At 48.3% G+C, this 20,955-nt stretch overlaps 1 protein-coding gene across 2 annotated transcripts in view; it reads right to left on the reverse strand.

Moving 5' to 3' along the window:
• MDGA2 (MAM domain containing glycosylphosphatidylinositol anchor 2) overlaps nt 1-20,955 on the reverse strand; it is a 388,772-nt gene that overhangs the window by 45,116 nt on the left and 322,701 nt on the right. For both annotated transcript variants that reach the window (XM_081016731.1, XM_081016730.1), the window contains exon 10: nt 4,442-4,590. In XM_081016731.1, the coding sequence (XP_080872857.1) occupies nt 4,442-4,590 (149 nt within the window). The remainder of the gene's footprint in view (nt 1-4,441; nt 4,591-20,955) is intronic.

The raw sequence follows: 20,955 nt of genomic DNA on the forward strand, positions 1-20,955 counted from the left end.
CTTCACACGGTGCAGAGGTAGACTGTGGAACTCCTTCCCACAGGGTGCAGAGATGACCACCGATTTGGATGGCTGTAAAAGAGGGCTGGACCAGTTGATGGAGGAGGAGAGGGCTATTGATGGCTACTATCCAGGACGGCTCTGCTCTGACTTCATGGTCAGAGGTAGCAATGCTTCTGAAGACCAACTGCTGGAAACTGCAGGAGGGGAGAGCTGCTTTTGTGCTTGAATCCTGATTGCTGGTTTCCCACAGGCATCTGGTTGGCCACTGTGAGAACAGGATGCTGGACTAGAAGGGCCACAGGCAGCAGCCTCCACTTATTTTATTATGGAGCCTCCAGGTCCTGCAGCAGTCTATCTGGATTCTTAGGGTTATTTGGCCCCTGTGTGAACAGGATGCTGGACGACAAGACTGATCCACCAGCATTCTTTGAATGCTCTTAAGTGCGAGCTGAGCAATGTCAAACCTAGACAGCATCTTAAAAAGCAGAGACATCACCTTGCCAACAAAGGTCCGTATAGCAAAAGCTATGGTTTTCCCAGTAGTGATGTATGGAAGTGAGAGCTGGACCATAAAGAAGGCTGATGGCCGAAGAATGGATGCTTTTGAATTCTGGTGCTGGAGGAGACTCTTGAGAGTCCCATGGACTGCAAGAAGATCAAACCTCTCCATTCTGAAGGAAATCAGCCCTGAGTGCTCACTGGAAGGACAGATCCTGAAGCTGAGGCTCCAATACTTTGGCCACTACATGAGAAGAGAAGACTCCCTGGGAAAGACCCTGATGCTGGGAAAGATGGAGGGCACAAGGAGAAGGGGACGACAGAGGACGAGATGGTGGGACAGTGTTCTTGAAGCTACCAGCATGAGTTTGACCAAACTACGGGAGGCAGTGGAAGAGAGGAGGGCCTGGCGTGCTCTGGTCCAGGGGGTCGCGAAGAGTCGGACACGACTAAACGACTAAACAACAACAAGTGCGAGCTGGCAGAACTGCCTCCAACTTGCTTCCCCTCTTAGCACAGCCCCACCTAGCAAGAAAGCAAATAGTGCAAGGCCCGAGGAGAGCTGTTCCAGAACGCCTTGAGCTTCCCTACCAAACGGCAAGCAGCTCAGATCCCGTTGCTCTGCCTGAAACGTGCTCTTGCCGCGAGAGCCGAGGTGAGCCAACTCCCCGTCGCAGACATGTCAGCCCTTTCAAAAGCTGCTTATCTCCACGAGTGCTCTTTGATAATGCCTTGTAAGCTTTGCCTGGGGGCCCTGTGTCTCGAGCAGCCGATCCGGGGGGCGCCGAACACGTCCCGCCATCTTGCCTTTCTGAAGACAAACCCGCCTCGCAGGTGTCACTTGTGAGGACGTAAGGAATATCAAAGTGCTCATGTAACTCCTCAGATAAAGGAGGATGTAATTATTGTTCCAGACCAACGCAGGCAGGCAGATACAAAAGCCAGCCTTCGCTTTGCATCATCTCATCCACAGGGAAAGCCGGGAACTAGTCAATGATGTCCAAAGAATTGGTCCTGGTTCTCTGCTCATCAGGACATTGTCCTCGACCGAGGCCAAAGGCTGCCTATAATTTTCTCACTTCGCCGCTGGTTTATCCTGCAAAGTCTAGTATGGCCTTTGCTGATCTGGTGCCCTCCTGATGTCTGAGACCAAGAACAATAAAAGTTGTGTAGCAGTGTAATGGACTTCCTCAGAAGGTGGGGGACTCTCCATCTCTGGAGGTTTTTAAGCAGCGGTTGGGGGGCCATCTGACAGCAATACCTCAAGGACTGCCTCTCCCCATATGAACTGACCCAGACCCTACATTCATCATCTGAGACCCTTCATTGTGTGCCTCCTCCACAAGAGGTCAGGAAGGTGGCAACACGAGAACGGGGCCTTCTCTGCAGTGGCTCTCCATTTCTGAGATGGTCTCCCCAGGGAGGTTCATGAGGCACCTACATTATACACCTTTAGGCACCAGGTGAAAATGTTCCTCTTCAACCTGGGCCTTTGGCTGGTTGATATCCGATGCCATTTTAACTGTGTTATGGGAGGGGGAGTTCTTGGTGTGGTGTGGTGGTTAAGAGCGGTAGACTCGTAATCTGGTGAACCGGGTTCGCTTCCCCGCTCCTCCACATGCAGCTGCTGGGTGACCTTGGGCCAGTCACGCTTCTCTGAAGTCTCTCAGCCCCACTCACCTCACAGAGTGTTTGTTGTAGGGGAGGAAGGGAAAGGAGAATGTCAGCCGCTTTGAGACTCCTTAGGGTAGTGATAAAGCGGGATATCAAATCCAAACTCCTCTTCTTCTTCTTGGTTTGTTGTTGTTCTTATTTTTACTACAGTGGAACCTTGGTTGTCATACGTAATCTGTTCTGGAAGACCATTTGACTTCCGAAACGTTCGACAACCGAGGCGCAAATAAAGTGCTGCCTGCAATTTCAATGGAGAAAATGGAGAAACACAGCTATTCCACCTGGCCTTTGGTTTGGACTCGGTCTGACCCTTCTGTTTCCCTCCCCTTATGGTCTTGATTTATCAGCTATTTTAAAATGAGGCTGCATTTTAAATTGCATTTTAGCCTGTATTTGAAATTGGTTCTCCCCCTCCTCTCTTTTTCCCCTATTATGTTTTTACTGTGATTTTATTTTATTGGTGTTAGCCGCCCTGAGCCCAGCTCTGGCCGGGGAAGGCAGGGTATAAATAAAATTTATTATTATTGTTGTTGTTGTTGTTGTTGAAGGTGGATCAACCTTAAGAATATAGGGGACACAGGTGGCGCTGTGGGTTAAACCACAGAGCCTAGGACTTCCGAGCAGAAGGTCAGCGGTTCAAATCCCTGCGACAGGGTGAGCTCCAGTTGTTCGGTCCCTGCTCCTGCCAACCTAGCAGTTCGAAAGCACCTCAAAGTGCAAATAGATAAATAGGTTCCGCTCCGGCGGGAAGGTAAACGGCGTTTCCATGCGCTGCTCTGGTTCGCCAGAAGTGGCTTAGCCATGCTGGCCACATGACCTGGAAGCTGTACACTGGCTCCCTCGGCCAATAAAGCGAGATGAGCGCCGCAACCCCAGAGTTGGCCACGACTGGACCTAATGGTCAGGGGTCCCTTTACCTTTTACCTTAAGAATATAAGAAGATCCTGCTGGATCAGGCCCAATGGCCCATTTAGCCCAGCATCCTGCTCTCACAGTTACCGAGAAGATGCCCGCAAGCAGAACATAAGGACCAGAGCTTCTCTCATCCATGGTTTCCATTGCTGCCCCTACCTGTGGAGGCAGAGCAGAAGCCCTTTGTGGCTGGTAGCCCTCGAGATAGCCCCCCCTCCCATTAATTTACTGAATCCTCTTCTCAAGCCATTGAGGTTTTTGGCCATCGCTGCCTCCTGTGGGAGAGAGTTCCACAATCTAGCTCTGTGCTGTGCAAAGAAGGACATTTTCTTACCTGCTCTCAATCACCTCTCAAGCTTTGCAAGACGTCCTGGGAGTGGCCTTACACACCAGTGACCAGCAGTGAGTTGGCAGTCCAATTTAGGAAAATAATCTGGAAGTAATGCACCCAGTTCCTTTGCAGAAGAAGCCAGCCTCCTTATGCAAGTGCTATTTCATATTGGAATTATAAATGTGCAACTCAAAAGCTATACCTATGGCACACACCTGCGAGGGACCTTGTGCAACCTTTGATTTTTGCCCAAATGATGCGATGAGGAGGGAGGGATGCCAACTTTCGCCAAAGTGGGGTGATTAAATTCCCAAAGACCATTCCGCTTTCTATGTCACTTTCAGATTATTTTTTAAAGTCCTCGTGAAAATGCATTAGCATTTTAGCACTGATTTCTCCTTCTACACAGTTTTGTTTCTGTGGTTTCCCCAAATCTACCTCGTTCTGAGAACAAGTTTATCCCTAAAATGATGGGTTTGCTATTTTCACTGAAATGGATATTTGTATGGACGCTTTCCTCTAATAAATGTATGCATGGCGTTTGGTCAGAAAACTGCACCACAAGATTCAGGCACAACCAACTCTCCATCTTTGTAGACAAAAGAGTTGCCTTTTAAATATGTTGGGCTCCATAGACAGAGTTCTGTGCCCCTTCTGCCTTTCCCTCAACACCCTCAACAACCAGGGGGAAAAACACAACGTGAAGCTCATGCAGCAGATGTGATGACACCGCAGGTGTCCGTCTCTGCTGCAAAACATCTCTCCTTTTTTTTTTGCTGAGATTCCTGCAGCCCTCCATCCTCAACCGGGACCACGTCTTTCATCTTCCTGTTCAGCTCTGCATCCCAGAGAGCTGCAAATTCATTTTGCACATCGAAAACCCTCTTTTGTACATCGCACGTGGCCCCCCCCCAAAAAACTTCTAATTGACAGAGACAAAAAGCGAGTTGAAACAGGAGATGAGATTGGAGTTGGGCAAAAGGCACCTCGCCCAGCTTCGGAAGAAGCACCTGAGACTCTCACCTGCCGGATGCCCAGGTGGTACGTGAGGATGCGGTCCACGGCGTCTGGGTTCATCTGAGTCCACTCGAGGCTGTAGGCGTAGACGCGGGCCCGATTCTGCCACAGCGGGTTGTACGTGTCGTAGTAGAACTCCGGTGCATAGGCTTTGCCTGCGGGGAAGAGAGGAACGAGGGTCAGGCGAGAGGAGGCGATGCCAAAGCAGCAAGAAAACAAACAGTGTGGGCACATCATGTTTCTAGATCATGGGTAGGCAACCTAAGGCCCAGGGGACCGGATCCAGCCCAATTGCCTTCTCAATCCGGCCCACGGATGGTCCGGGAATCAGCGTGTTTTTACATGAGCAGAATGTGTCCTTTTATTTAAAATGCATCTCTGGGTTATTTGTGGAGCATAGGAATTTGTTCATTATTTTTTTCAAAATATAGTCTGGCCCACCACATGGTCTGAGGGACAGTGGACCAGCCTAGGGCTGAAAAAGGTTGCTGACCCCTGTTTCAGAATCTCATGGGCAGCCAAACTAAGGCCCGGGGGCTGGATCCAGCCCAGTCGTCTTCTAAATCCAGCCTGCGGACGGTCCAGGAATCAGCGTGTTTTTACATCAGTAGAATGTGTGCTTTTATTGAAAATGCATCTCTGGGTTATTTGTGGGGCATAGGAATTCATACATTCCCCCCCAAAAAAATATAGTCTGGCCCCCACAATGTCTGAGGGACAGTGGACCGGCCCCCTGCCCCCCCAAGCCACATTCTAAAAGGGTGTTGGATGTCAATCAAATCAACCAAAGGCCTGGTTAAAAAGGAACATTCATTATACACCTTCATTATACACCTTTAGGTGCCAGGCAAACTTCCCTGGGGAGAGCATTCCACAGATGGGGAGCCACTGCAGAGAAGGCCCTGTTCTCGCGTTGCCACCCTCTGGACCTCTCGATGAGGAGGCACATGAAAGAGGGTGTCAGAAGATGATTTCAGGGTCTGGGTAGGTTCATATGGGAAGAGGTGGTCCTTGAGGTATTGTGGCCCTGGGCCAATTAAGGCTTTATAGGTCAAAACCAGCGCTTTGAATTGGTCCCGGAAACTAATCGGTAGTCATTGCCATGAGTTTTTCTAACAGATGAAGTTCAAACTATAAACATTCATAAATAAAATACACAGTAAAGCAATCCCATTAAAAAACACACCACAGCAATTAAGAACAAGAGGCTCAAGTTGAACGATGGAAGGTGTGCTGGTGTATGGTGTAAACAGATAATAATAATAATAATAATAATAATAATAATAATAATAATAATTTATTATTTATACCCAGCCCATTTGGCTGAGTTTCCCCAGCTACTCTGGGTGGCTCCCAATTGAGTGTTAAAAACAATACAGCATTAAATATTCAAAGCTTCCCTGAACAGGGCTGCCTTCAGATGTCTCCTAAAAGTCTGGTAGTTGTTTTTCTCTTTGACATCTGGTGGGAGGGCGTTCCACAGGCGTTCCGCGGGTGCCACCACAGAGAAGGCCCTCTGCCTGGCTTGCTGTAACCTCGCTTCTCGCAGCAAGGGAACCGCCAGAAGGTCCTCGGCGCTGGACCTCAGTGTCTGGGCTGAACGATGGGGCTGGAGACGCTCCTTCAGGTATCCTGGGCCTTTGAGGCAGTTTAGGGCTTTAAAGGTCAGCCCCAACACTTTGAATTGTGCTCGGAAACATACTGGGAGCCAGTGTAAGTCTTTCAGGATCGGTGTTATGTGGTCTCGGCGGCCACTCCCAGTCACCAGTCTGGCTGCCGCATTCTGGATTAGTTGTAGTTTCCGGGTCACCTTCAAAGGTAGCCCCACGTAGAACGCATTGCAGTAGTCCAAGTGGGAGATAACTAGAGCATGCACCACTCTGGCCAGACAGTGCTCGGGCAGGGAGGGTCTCTGCCAGTGTGGTGTAGTGGTTAAGAGCGGTAGTCTCATAATCTGGGGAACCGGGTTTGAGTCTCCGCTCCTCCACATGCAGCTGCTGGGTGACCTTGGGCCAGTCACACTTCTCTGAAGTCTCTCAGCCCCACTCACCTCACAGAGTGTTTGTTGTGGGGCAGGAAGGGAAAGGAGAATGTGAGCCGCTTTGAGACTCCTTAAAGGGAGTGAAAGGCGGGATATCAAATCCAAACTCTTCTTCTTCTTCTTCAGCCTGCGTATCAGATGCCTTTTCCAGAGCAGGCAGAATGCCAATATAGATGGGGACTCTTGCATTTCATTACGGAGTACATGCCACATTTTATTTATCTATTCAGTTTTTATACTGCCCTTCATCCAAAGACCACAGGGCGAATCACAGCATAACAATGCAAAATAACAACACAAAAGACATAATAAAGAAAGGCTGCATTGCGGGGGTTTGACCAGATGACCCTCAGGGTCCCTTCCAACTCTACAATTCTGACTTTAAAATGGAGTGGGTTTTATTTGCTGATCTTAATGCTTGGTGCCTCAGCTCGCTCGTTTTCCTCTTCCCTCCCCATCCCTGTTTCCTTTTGTGCCGTGTCATTTTAGACAGAGGGCAAGGACCGTGTTGCATTCCTTGACACATAAGCTGCTCCAGGAGCCCTTCTGAGGAAAGAGAGGGAGATAAGCGGCCTTTGAATAAATCAATGAACAATAAATGTCTGAACGAGCCCTTTAAACACATTTAAGCAAATAACAACGTTGCCCTGAATTGTGACATGTATCAATATTAGTGGAGTGTAGGATATTTTCTCCCACAGGAAATGGAATTCGTGGTCCCTTTTAGGTTGTGATCCCCAACAGAGCTGGCCTCTGCCTTGAAAGGAGATGCTCTGGGGCGCCTGTCAGCCCAGCCAGGAGAATTTCAGTTAAAATTCCACTCGCAAAGCACCTTCCATCTCCACGGCATTTGTTATCGACTGCAAGCCTGGCGCTTCCAAAGAGCAGGGGAAGAAAGCGCAGGATCTCTGGAGTTCAAAGAGGTTTCTCCTGCCCCGTGAGCAGGAGGATCAATACGGAACAGAGAACTCAAAGCAACGCAAGTGTGTGTGTGTGTGTGTGTGTGGGAGGGAGGGAGGCAGTGAGAGAGAGCTGGAAATTGTGGACTTCCAATGAATCATTGCTGCAACAATTCTTCAACATCAACTTCGTTCGCCTGGTCATGATCTGTGGATGCCTAATGATCGTCTTCCAAAGCAACTACTCTATTCTGAACTTTAAAATGGAAAGCATAATGCTGGTGGTCAACAAAAGAGGTTTAAAGACTCTCTCAAGGCAAATCTTAAAAAATGTAGTATAAACACTGACAACTGGGAAACACTGGCCTGCAAGCGCTCCAGTTGGAGAACAGCCTTGACCAAAGGTGTCCTGGGCTTTGAAGACATTCGAACTCAGGATGCAAGGGAGATTCCATCAATGGTGTCTCCAAATTTTTTTACACATCACTTGGGAAGACAGGCAAACTAATGCCAGCGTACTGAAGAAGCAAAGATCGCCCGTGGTGAAGCAATGATTCTTCAACATCAACTTCGTTGGACTGGTCATGTTGTGCAGATGCCTGATGATTGTCTATTCCGAACTTAAAAATGGAAAGCGTAATGCTGGTGGTCAACAAAAGAGGTTTAAAGACTCTATCAAGGCAAATCTTTAAAAAATGTAGTATTAACACCAACAATTGGGAAACACTGGCCTGCGAGCGCTCCAATTGGAGAACAGCCTTTACCAAGGTGTCATGGGCTTTGAAGACACTCAACTCAGGACGCGAGGGAGAAAGTGCAAAGAGGAAGACACGCTTGGCAAATCCAAGCGTCTCAACCGGCTTATTGCAACACAGCTCCCTGTTTTGGTCCTGGAGGAAGAACTGTGAGGGGAGAGACTTTGTCAGGCAAGGCCTCCTTCCATCTGCCTTGCCCTACCCTCTAGTCTCTGCTTCTCAATTTGTATTGTATTATTTCATTTACCATGGCTTGCTGTTGTTTTATTGATTATAGTTTAGAAATTATTTATTGTAACTGTTGAGTGGATTTCTGTTTAACTTTTATATGTTGATATTGTTATTTTATACTATTCTAATGATTGTTGAATGTTACTTTTTTGATGTAGGTTGCTTATTTTAAAGCTATGTTTTATTATCACATTTTTGTATTGCATTAGTGTGTTATAAGGTGTACATTTTTTCTTTCTTCAGCTTGTAAGCCGCCTTGAGTATTGTAAGATAGAAAGATGGTACAGTGCTACCTTGGGTTACAGACACTTCAGGTTACAGACGCCACTAACCCAGAAATAGTACCTCGGGTTAAGAACTTTGCTTCAGGATGAGAACAGAAATTGCGCGGCGGCGGCGCGGCGGCAGCAGGAGGCCCCATTAGCTAAAGTGGTGCTTCAGGTTAAGAACAGTTTCAGGTTAAGAACGGACCTCCTGAACAAAAAAAGTACTTATCCTGAGGTACCACTGTATACAAATATGATGATGATGATGATGACGAAGCATGAAATGTAAGCCTCTTGGGGACGTGGGAAAGTACCTTATAATGAGCCAGACCATTGGTCCATTTTGCTCAGTATATCCTTCACTGACTTGCAGCATCCCTCCAGGGGGTTGGGGCAGGAGATGCTCTTAGCCCTACTAGGAAATGCCACTAGGACCATCTGCATTCAAAGCAGATGTTCTGCCACGGAGCTATAGCATTCCAGGGATTCCAGAAACCCAGGCCACATCCCAAAGGCCTTAATGGATATGTTGTGTGTTCGTTTAGCGCTCTCTGCGTTTTCCATAAATACACACACAGAGAGAGACAGGGAGACACAGCGATTAGTCTGTCAGGGTGCGGTGGAGGAAATGAACTGGGGAACGGCGCTCCGGCAGATGGCGGGGAAGCATTTCCTCTCCCCCGGAAAGATCAGGCGCATCAAGTCTCAAAGCCTCGTTCTCATAATTACCAATTTGGCAAAGAATTCGAGGCAGGGAAAGCAGACACAACTGTTTACACTTCCCTTTCTTAAATGGCTCAGGGAAGAAAGAGCATTTTTGCATTCATCCACATTCTCGGAGGAAGAGATCGCAGCGTCATATCGTAGAACTGGGTGGCAGTAATTGGGGATGGTTTGTTTTTTAAACAACAACAACAAAGTTTGTAAAGAAAATAAAAAGGGCTGCAGAGTTGGGAGGGGGTCCCAAAGTTCAACTTTCCCCCCTCCCTCTGCAATGAAGCAATTGTTAAGCATAATTGTTTAATATTCACTGAAATGGGAATGCCAGTGGTAGGGGTGAAAAGGTTTAACTCTAAGGGACTCTGAGCTTTAACTGAGTGGATAATTAATGATTGTTTTCTGCTAGCCAACGCGTGAGTGTTTAACCTTAGATCACATGAGAGGTATTGAATTGCAAATCCGCCATCCTGGAAAGGGGGTGGCTGGAGTCTTTGTTTTCAGACTCCATGGAAGAAAGGCAGCTCTCCAGGAAAACAGCCTCAGGCTGGAGTGCAGATTCTGGGGAGAGACAGGCCTCTGCTTCTAGGACTGTTGGAATTAGTTCATTTGTTGTAAGATGCTGAGTTTATGCCTCAGACTGGCATATGTCCTGTGGATGCATCATTTGATGTTTCCGTATCATTTTGAAGAAAGTTCTGCAAGTGAAGTTTTGAATAATACCTAATAAGTCTGGAGAATGTTTCATTTCCAAAAAGAGTTTTTATGTATCCAGTCACATCAAACTGCAGTAGGAATCACAGATGATCACAGATGGCCGTCTGTGGGGAGGACAGTTTTGCTCAAGAATTTGCTCCTTTTGGGATCGCCACTAAGAGCACAAGATCCCAAGAGGAGTCTGATAGATCAGACCAGAGCCCATCGACTCCAATATCCTGTTCTCTATGTTGGAAACTCACATAGTTCTGAGAGCCAGTGTGGTGTAGTGGTTAAGAGCGGTAGACTTGTAATCTGGTGAACCAGGTTCGCGTCTCCGCTCCTCCACCTGCAGCTGCTGGGTGACCTTGGGCTAGTCATACTTCTTTGAAGTCTCTCAGCCCCACTCACCTCACAGAGTGTTTGTTGTGGGGAAGGAAGGGAAAGGAGAATGTTAGCCGCTTTGAGACTCCTTCGGATAGTGATAAAGCGGGATATCAAATCCAAACTCCTCCTCCTCCTCCTCCTCCTCCTCCTCCTCCTCCTCCTCCTCCTCCTCTTCTTCTTCTTTGCTTCTGAATACCAGTTACTGGTGACCACAGGAGGGTGGGGAGCGCTCTGGTGCTCACGTTCTGCTTTCAGGTTTCGCATTGGGGGCATCTGGCTGGCCCCTGGGAGAAAAGTGTTGGATTAGATGAGCCATTGGCCTCATCCTGCAGGATCTTCTTAGCTTCTTATGTAGGTCCATCCTCAAGCTTCATTACACAACTGTTTCAGGTGTTTGGTTTCCAGTGCATCACCTGACCCAGGTGCACAGGGAGCTTGTCAGGGATGCTTTAGCTGTGATTCACACACTGCAGGGGCTGGGCTGGATGACCTTTGGGGGTCCCTTCCAACTCTACGACTCCACAAGCCTCCTGGACGCTCCTCGTGGGGTTTAGGGCCCTGGCTGTTCCCTAAACTGCAGTTCTGAAGATGGCGGGGGCGAATTCTGTGACCCCCTCGCAAGTTTTGGTTCCTCTCCTTACAAGGCCTGTGGTTTATAAATCCTAAACAAAGCTGTATATTTACCCTGTGAGCTACGGCTGGCTGCAGCCAGCCTGAAAGATGCTTTGTATTACCCGCTTGGCCTTTATTATGCAATATATATTTTATGAAGAGCTGATAATAAATGCAGATGCAAATTCTGCTCCTCTGTATGTGCAACGGGGAAGGCATGCCGTCGTTTGAATTAGATACGCAAAGGGTGATTTTCACATCTTCAAGCAGCCGGGGTCTGTTGGAGGAGACCATTCTTCACATCGCAAGTCACTCCCCACTTTCCTGCACCAACTGATCCTCTCTCCCTTTTTGCTGCTTCCATTAATTACACAATTATGGAACTTAAGATGGGCACAGTGGGATATCTGGAGCAGGCGCAATCCTAAGAAGTGGAGTGAGTTTCTTCGATGTTCCTCTCTTTCCTTTTCCCAGATAACAGAAAGTCCATAGAACCTTCCGTGCCAAAACTAAGCAAACGTGACCCCTGCTGGATGAAGAGGGAAAGAGCAGGGACTCATCTGCCTTTCCTGCAGCACAGAATCAAAGAACTGAAGATGACCTCCAGAGGTCATCTAGTCCAACCCCAGCAACCTTGTTTCCCCAACTCCAGCTTCATCCTCCCATTGAAAAAAAAAGGTGTGTCACTGGCTTATCCTAGAGACCAGGGACAGATCTGTTAATTTCAGATTCTCTCAATCTTCCCATTCCAACCCTAATAATAATAATAATAATAATAATAATAATAATAATAATAATTTTTATTTATACCCCGCCCTCCCTGGCCAGAGCAACCCAGGTCAAAATGCAATTTAAAATGCAGCTTCATTTTAAAAGTAGCTGTCAGGGAACTGCCTTCGGCTAAGGGGAGAGAGGGGAAAAGCCGGATGGATTACAGAGAGCCCCCAAAGATCGTGGGAAGCAGCACCTCCTCAGCGGAGGAGAGTAGCCACGCCTCCAGCGGAGAGGAGCTTCAGGACTCGGAGGAGGCGAGGCGGTGCCAGGACACCTTGCCTGGGCAAAGCGGGGAGGAGAGAGGTCCTCCGTTACCCACGCCCTCCCTGCGCAGTAGGCTTCTGCGCCGAGAGGGGAGGCGCAGACTGGGCGTCAAGAGACTACTCTGCTGGGGAAGGTTTAAGGACCGCCCACTCTCAGATTCTGCCAGTGAATGAAGGAGCCACGGAATAGTGGCACTCTGCATGGTAAAGGTTTTTTTGGCACCAATAACAAGGCTTTACAGCCGACCAGGGAGGCAGTTGCCTGATTGTTCTCGAGCAACCCCCTGATATCCTTACAGCAGCCCATAGATCAAAACCATAAGGGGAGGGAAACATAATGGTCCAAACCAAAGGCCAGGCGGAACTGCTCTGTCTTGGAGGCCCTGAGGAAAGATGTCAAGTCCCGCAGGGCCCTGGTCTCTTGTGACAGAGCGTTCCACCAAGTCGGGGCCAGTGCTGAAAAGGCCCTGGCCCTAGTTGAGACCAATCTAACCACCTTGCGACCTGGAACCTCCAAAGTGTTGTGATTTGTGGACCTTAAGGTCCTCCGCGGGGCAGACCAGGACAGGCGGTCCCGCATTCCTGCAGCAACTTGGCAATTGCTATTTCTATAAATCCTCATGAAAATTCATCAGCATTACAATGAGAATGTCTGCTGATAAATACATTTTCTAGGCAGCTTTGGTTAATAGATCCATTTTTTTATTTTTTTCTGCAAAGCAATTTACCCCAATAAAACATATTTCTATATACACAGAGAGAAACATTTACTCTAGGATATCCATTTCCATACCCATTCCTTGGCTGGAGAACTGCACCGTGCAATTCAGAGAAGTGTGAATATCAGAGGGTGCATCGCATTGCATGGCAGGGGGTTCGACTAGATGACCGTTTTGGTTCCTTCCAACTCCACAGTTCTATGACGCTCTGTACATTTCCTGCAACAAGCCAACTGGTCATGTTGTGTGGATGCCTGATGATTGTCTTCCAAAGCAACTACTCTATTCCGAACTTTAAAATGGAAAGCGCAATGCTGGTGGTCAACAAAAGAGGTTTAAAGACTCTCTCAAAGCAGATCTTTAAAAATGTAGTATCAACACCAACAACTGGGAAACACTGGCCTGCGAGCGCTCCAGTTGGAGAACAGCCTTTACCAAAGGTGTCCTGGGCTTTGAAGACACTCAAACTCAGGACGCAAAGGAGAAACGTGCTAAGAGGAAGGCACGCTTGGCAAATCCACACCGGGATCAACCGGGATGGAAACTAATGTCCTCACTGTGAAAGGACGTGTGGATCCAGAATTGGCCTCCACAGTCACTTACGGACTCACTGTTAAAACCGTGTTCATGGGAGACAATCTTACTCGGCTACAAGTGATCGCCAAAGAAGAAAAAGACCTCTCACCTTGGAGAAGATGGGGAGGTGACAACATAGCCATCTATCCAAATATCTTAAAAGCTGTCACATGGAAGAGGAAGCAAGCTTGTTCTCTCCTGCTCTGGACGGTAGGACTCGAACCCATGGCTTCAAATTACAAGAAAGGAGTTTTTGACTAAACATCAGGAAGAACTTTCTGACAGCAAGAGCTGTTCCACCGTGAAACAGTCTCCCTCAGATGGTGATGGACTCTCGTTCCTTGGATGGTGATGGACTCTCGTTCCTTGGAGGTTTGGTGGCCACCAGTTGGGGATTCTTCACTTGCAACTCCTGCATTGCGGGGGGTTGGACTAGATGACCCTGGGGTCCCTTCCAGCCCTGCAGTTCAATGATTCTATCTCCCAGGCATCTGACCACCTTCTCTCAAGAGATGGATGGAGCTCCACAGCTGAACAATGTTCCTGCAAGGCTCAGAGGCCATGTGGAGCACCTTTACAGTTTATGAGCCACTGGGATTTGGAGCCCAGTCCATTCAGACCATGCAAAAATTAATTACCGTCCTGAGCCTCCTGTGACGGAGAGGCAGCCTGCCAGGCTCACGTTTCCGATTTACCTTGCGCAGACACAAAGCCCTATAATCAGCGTATCGGCTGCGTCAAATAGACGTGACAAAGCGTCTTTGAAAAGACCCACAGCACTAATTTACTGGAAGCTTTGAACACTTAAAACAGAGTTTTGGCTGCGGGAGGAAATGTACAGGGTGGGCTTAATCCTGCCCTGACATTTGGCGGCGGCGGCGAGGTCAGTGTGATGATGGAAGTGAAAGGAGAGATACAGGTGTGTTTCTGTTTAAACTGGAGCTCGTGGGTGTGTGGGGGTCATTGACGGATCAAGTGCTCTAATAACTGAAAAATAAAGGAACTGGCAGTATTAAATAGTCTGTGGTTTAATGAACAGCCTTTAGTTATTCCTGCAGACTGTAGTTTGGTCAGGCTGTGTCTGTTGCAAAATAATTAGACATCTCCTTGCTGCCATATTGTGCTTTCCTGAACCCACAAAAGACCCCTTTCGAGTTTGGCTCCTCGTGGGTTTGGTTTGATATGTCTATAGACCCTCTCCTTATCTATTCTGGGATGCCCTCTGAAGTCAGAATTGTGGCGTGGCGGCTCAGGATTAAATATGAAACCCTGGCACATGTCTGCCCATTTCCTAAACTAGACATGGTAGATTGGGATTGAGGTGGAAGGTTGCGATCCAGCAGCATAAAAATAAATAATCCCATTGTAGGTTGCATCAATTGAAGTGTCACGTCCAGATCAAGTGAAGCAGGGATGGCGTTGCCCCACTGGCACAGACACTTTCACCTGGGTTGTGTGGTAGTACTCGTGAAGCAGTAGTTGGTTCCTGTGAGATCTGGCGAGATTTTGGTGAGGTCTCACCAGAAACCGGCACCACTTCAGGCTCTGCTTCTCCACAACTGGTGGTGGTAGCAGGGCAGGCAGGGCACTCAAATGGGTGCCACCCTATGGTATTCTGCTGCCCGAGGCAGCGGTTGCCTCAGCCTGCCTCATGCATGGTCCGGCTCTGAAGGGAAGTCATAGTACCACTCTGTTCAACCTTGGTCAGACCACACCTGGAGTCCCATGTCCAGTTCTGGGCACCACAGTTTAAGAAGGATGTGGACAAGCTGGAAGGTGTGCAGAGGAGGAGGACCAAGAGGGTCAAGGATCTGGAAACTAAGCCATATGAGGAATGGTTGAAAGAGCTGGCTATGTTTTCTCCTGCTCTGGAGGGGAGTGTTAGATTTCTGTTATGCCACTGTGCAGTTTTTGGAGTCACAAGACTCTATTGACATTCCAGACATTCCAGACTGCTGGAAGTCTCACGGGAGATGGATGTTGATGTTACTGGTTTCCTGTTTCTTTGTGCCTTTTCTTCTCTCTCTCACAGAGAGAGCAGTCACATATTCTTTTCTGTCCTGCATAGTTAGGAATAAACGTAGCAATGTAGCACACATTTCCCGGCTCCTTCTGCTATTTGGATACTCTGCGTAATGGGGGAGCGTGCCTAAGCCTCATCAAAGGCTTAGGTCGTTAATCATCGTCGGAGTAGAGCCTAGATGGATTCCGAAGACACGACCGGAGGAGGAGAGGCATTTTGGTCGTACGGAACCCCCGACACGGAGGACCCGAACCAATGGCTCAAAGTTGCAAGAAAGGAGATTCCGACTAAACATTTGGAAACACTTTCTGACAGTAAGAGCTGTTCAGCAGTGGAACGGACTCCCAGGAGGGATGGTGGACTCTCCTTCCTTGGAGGTTTTTAAGCAGAGGTTGGCTGAACCACCTGTCAGGGATGCTTTAGCCGAGATTTCTGCATTGCAGGGGGGTTGGACTAGAGCTGCTGCCACCCACTCTTACCGGTGCTGCGCGGCACGGCTGCCCACTTCCGGGTCAGAGGAGCACCAGAAATAGCTTGTGCGCATGTGCAAGAGTTATTTGCGCATGCACAAGTATTATTTGCGGTGCACATCTGGGTTGGAGGAGGCCTGTACACATGCGCCCAAGCTATTTCTGGTGCTCCTCCGACCCAGAAGTGCGCCAGAAATAGTGTGTGCGCACGTGTATGGGCACACGCTCCCCCACCCTCCTGCCCGCCATGCAAGCGGCGCTGGAGACACTGGCCCAAGGCATGGTAAGTTTGCTGACCCCTGGACTAGAGGGCCCTTCCAACTCATTATCTTCTACCATGTCCCCATTTACCGTCGTTTCTCATAAACTCAAAAGCCAGGCAAACTCCGGGAAGAACGTTGATCTCTTTGCATAGGCTGGCTCTCCGAACTGCCGACTGAACGAGGAGCCGGCACATGAAGGTCCCGACATGGTGCCCAAGACATCACAGAACATTTGCCGGGTGACTCAGCCGGACCCAAAAGGTCACGTCGCGAGAGCTCTGATGTGTTAAACTGGCTGTGTGAATTGAACCAGAGCCTCAGAGCATCAAAGGTGAGGGATGGCTTGGTTTGAACTTTGCCTGTTGGAGGGTCAGAGCTTCAAAGAGGAACCAGATACGTGGCCTGCAGGACTCTGAAACGGCCACCCTGAATGGCACGGCTAGGGAAAAAGAGACTTCTGTTCTCCCTGTCCTTGCAGGAGGTTTAAACATCGCAGGAACCGTCCTTAAGGCTCCTATGGAAACTTATAATTTACTCTGCTGGTTTATAGCCTCCAACTTTCATTTGGACTTAAAAGCGGAAGCTAATAACTAAGAGTCAGTCTGATAATCAAATCTCCCTTTGCAGGAAGGCCAGGGCAGGCAGGAGAGAATTACAGGGGATTTGTTCTCATGGCCCCACAAGGAAACACATTCAATTCAGTGCCATCATTTACAGCGGATGTCTCTGAGGTATTCAGTGGACTTGAGGGTACCAGCTGCCCAGGGGGTTCCAGAAAGAGAATGTTGCAAGCCCCCGGCATGGAACCTGAAACCTTCTTCATGCAAATCAGGTGCTTTATAGTTTAACGGTCTGTGGCCCTTCCCCTTATCTAACGCTGTCTTGTTCGGACCTTTCTTCTAAAAACCTGAAGGTTGCAAATGCAACAATTTGCACTGAAAATGAACACTTTCCCACTGAACTTTGGTCCTTCTGCAAAAAGAAATACAGTGGTATCTCAGGTTAAGTACTTAATTCGTTCCCGAGGTCCGTACTTAACCTGAAACTGTTCTTAACCTGAAGCGCCACTTTAGCTAATGGGGCCTCCAGCTGCCGCCGCGCCACCAGAGCACGATTTCTGTTCTCATCCTGAAGCAAAGTTCTTAACCTGAAGCACTATTGCTGGGTTAGCGTCTATAACCTGAAGCGTATGTAACCTGAGGTACCACTGTACAGCAAGGGGCCTCAGAAGAAAAGAAAGATGCCCAAAGAAAAAAGTAGATGAACCCAAAGTTGGCAACTTGTTTAAGGATATATCAAAAGCCTTCTGAATGTGGTTTTTCCAAGGAGAAACAAGCCCAGGGAAGAGGCACTTTATAAAAATCATGCACTGAGTGGAGAAAGTGGATACAGAAAGGGTTTTCTCTGTTGTAATAAGAGAACTCGTGGAAATCCATTGAAGCCGATTGCTGTAAGGTTCCGGATGGATAAAAGAAAGCACTTTTTCACACAGCGCCTAGCAGCACTCGCTCCCCCAGGAGGCAGCAATGGCCACCCACTTAGATGGCTTTGAAAGAGAAGGAGGCAAATTGGTGGAGGAGGAAAAGACTATTGGCTGCTACAGCCGGGATGGCTCTGCTCTGACTCCACAGTTGGAGGCAGGAATGCTTTTGAATGCCGGTTTCTGGAAAACCCAGGAGGGGAGACCACATAACACCAGTCTTGAAAGACCTACATTGGCTCCCAGTACGTTTCTGAGCACAATTCAAAGTGCTGGTGTTGACCTTTAAAGCCCTAAATGGCCTCAGTCCAGTAGACCTGAAGGAGCGTCTCCACCCCCATCATTCAGCCCGGACAATGAGGTCCAGCTCCAAGGGCCTCCTGGCGGTTCCCTCCCTGCAAGAAGTGAGGTTGCAGGGAACCAGGCAGAGGGCCTTCTCGGTGGTGGCACCCACCCTGCGGACCGCCCTCCCATCAGATGTCAAAGAGATAAAGAACTACCTGACTTTTAGACGACATCTGAAGGCAGCCCTGTTTAGGGAAGCTTTTAATATTTGATGAATTATAGTCATATTTCATGTTACGTCTGCTTCATGTTATGTTCTTTCAGGATACGTCCAGTGGTGACCCGGAAGTACTGGAAAGGGTTATTTCCGGGTTTCGCCGTTCGTGTATGAACAGACGCACAAAATGACGTCACGCGCATGTGCAGAAGCGGCAAATTTCATCCCGCCAGTGCGCGGATGCGCCACTGCGGGTTGCGCTCTTTTCATGTTGCAAACGAGCTTCCGGAACGGATCCTGTTTGCAACCAGAGGTACCACTGTATTGTATTTTAATATTTTGCTGGAAGCTGCCCAGATGGGTGGGGTATAAATAATATATTATTATTATTATTATTATTATTATTATTATTATTATTATTATTATCTCGTGCTCAAATCCCACTTGCAGGTTTCCCCCATACATTTGGTCGTCCCCAGTGAGGACAGGGTAGGTGACTCGAGGGGCCATTGGGCTAATGCAGCAGGATCTCACGTTCCGAAGCCTCTCAGCCCTACCACAGACAGGAAATGGCCCTTATGGTTTAAAAACAAAACACTCAACATGAACACAAGACTGTTTGCAACCTCCTGAGCCCACTCTGTAAACAGTTGTCTGCCAGAGGGCACAATCGTGATGTTTTAAAGACCTTGTTCTACAAGTTATCTCATAAGAGCCCAGATTTCGCACAATGGTTTGCAATATCCTTTTTCTTTTTTCTTTCGCAATGCAATAAAAAACCAAGTGAGGTGTTCAGCCTAAGATCCAGGATTGCAACATGAAGACAGGAATCAATCCCAGACAGAAGACAAAGAGTGATCCAAGGATTTTGCATGTCCTTGTGTACTTTTCTCTGCCTATCTATAAGTCATATTGATGAGAGGTTCCATACTGCCTTGGATGCAGTGGGTGCCAACAGGCAGAATGAGGCATCGGCAGGTAATGGGCCCCGATCCTGCTCCTCTCTTTGTAGGGAAGAGCTGAGAGACAGGGAGCGGGTCCCTGATTCAACCCTGCCAGCGCTGTGAAAATGGGAAAATATGTCAAGCTCAGTTTATCATTTCCCCCCAATCTTAAATTTGGTTCTGTGCATTTTCAGATCGGCTTATGATTCTTATTTTTTAAAGTCCTCATGATAAATGTTGTGCAAGCATCCCTAATGCCATCCATTTTCACCAATATAACTATTTTTAAAATGCACCTTTCAATCCATTCTTGTACACATTAGTCTGGAGAACAAGACTGCAACTTTTGGAAGAAAACGAATTTCCAGAGGCCTTTGTGCATCAGTCTGTATGTTGTGTCAGGAAGCGCAAGTTAAATAAGTTTGATTTTCCATGGAAATGGAACTGAATTCTTCCTCCATCCCTGTTGTTTAGTCGTTTAGTCTTGTCCAACTCTTCGTGACCCCCTGGACCAGAGCACGCCAGGCACTCCTGTTTTCCACTGCCTCCCGCAGTTTGGTCAAACTCATACTGGTGGCTTCGAGAACACTGTCCCACCATCTCGTCCTCTGTCGTCGCCTTCTCCTCGTGCCCTCCATCTTTCCCAACATCAGGGTCTTTTCCAGGGAGTCTTCTCTTCTCATGAGGTAGCCAAAGTCTTGGAGCCTCAGCTTCAGGATCTGTCCTTACACTGAGCACTCAGGGCTGATTTCCTTCAGAATGGAGAGATTTGCTCTTCTTGCAGTCCATGGGACTCTCCAGAGTCTCCTCCAGCACCAGAATTCAAAAGCATCAATTCTTCGGCGATCAGCCTTCTTTATGGTCCAGCTCTCACATCCATACATCACTACTGGGAAAACCATACCTTTAACTATATGGACCTTTGTTGGCAAGGTGATGTCTCTGCTTTTTAAGATGCTGTCTAGGTTTGTCATCCTCCATCCCTACATTAGAGAAATGTGGGGACTAGGCTAGAAGAAGACTCATCCAAAGCTGAATATCCCTGGAGTTGACAGTTGCATCCTTCCTTTGGGGCATAAGAGCCTTTTGGATCTGACCAGTCACCCATCAAGTCCAGCATCCGGTCCTCACAATTGCCAAGAAGATGCCCTAATGGGAAGCCCATCAGATGGACCAGAAATCAACACCCTTCTCCCTTCCTGTGGTTTCTAGCAACTGGTAACCAGGAGCATTGCTGCCTCCAGAACTCATCTCTCTCCATTTTGGTTTTCCACAAAATGTTTCGGGCCACAACTCCAAATCTCCATCTGGTCGATGGGAGTAGTAGCACACAACATCTGGGAGACACAACATCAGGTTGCAGCGGCTGCCCATTGCGGTTGACTAATCTGCTCTGAATGAATGAGACTCTCCCTGCCCACAGTCTGTCCTGCCAGAGTGGTGCATGCTCTAGTTATCTCTCACTTGGACTACTGCAATGCGCTCTACGTGGGGCTACCTTTGCAGGTGACCCAGAAACTACAACTAATCCAAAATGCAGCAGCTAGACTGGTGACTGGGAGTGGCCACTGAGCCCACATAACACCGGTCTTGAAAGACCTACATTGGCTCCCAGTACGTTTCCGAGCACAATTCAAAGTGTTGGTGCTGACCTTGAAAGCCCTAAACGGCCTCGGTCCAGTATACCTGAAGGAGCGTCTCCACCCCCATTGTTCTGCCCGGACACTGAGGTCCAGCTCAGAGGGCCTTCTGGCGGTTCCCTCCCTGCAAGAAGTGAGGTTACAGGGAACCAGGCAGAGGGCCTTCTCAGTGGTGGCACCTGCCCTATGAAAAGCTCTCCCACCAGATGTCAAAGAGTAAAATGACTACCAGCCTTTTAGAAGACATCTGAAGGCAGCCCTG

Source organism: Podarcis pityusensis, assembly GCF_964106645.2.
Source record: "Podarcis pityusensis genome assembly, chromosome: 1".
Taxonomy (NCBI): domain Eukaryota; kingdom Metazoa; phylum Chordata; class Lepidosauria; order Squamata; family Lacertidae; genus Podarcis; species Podarcis pityusensis.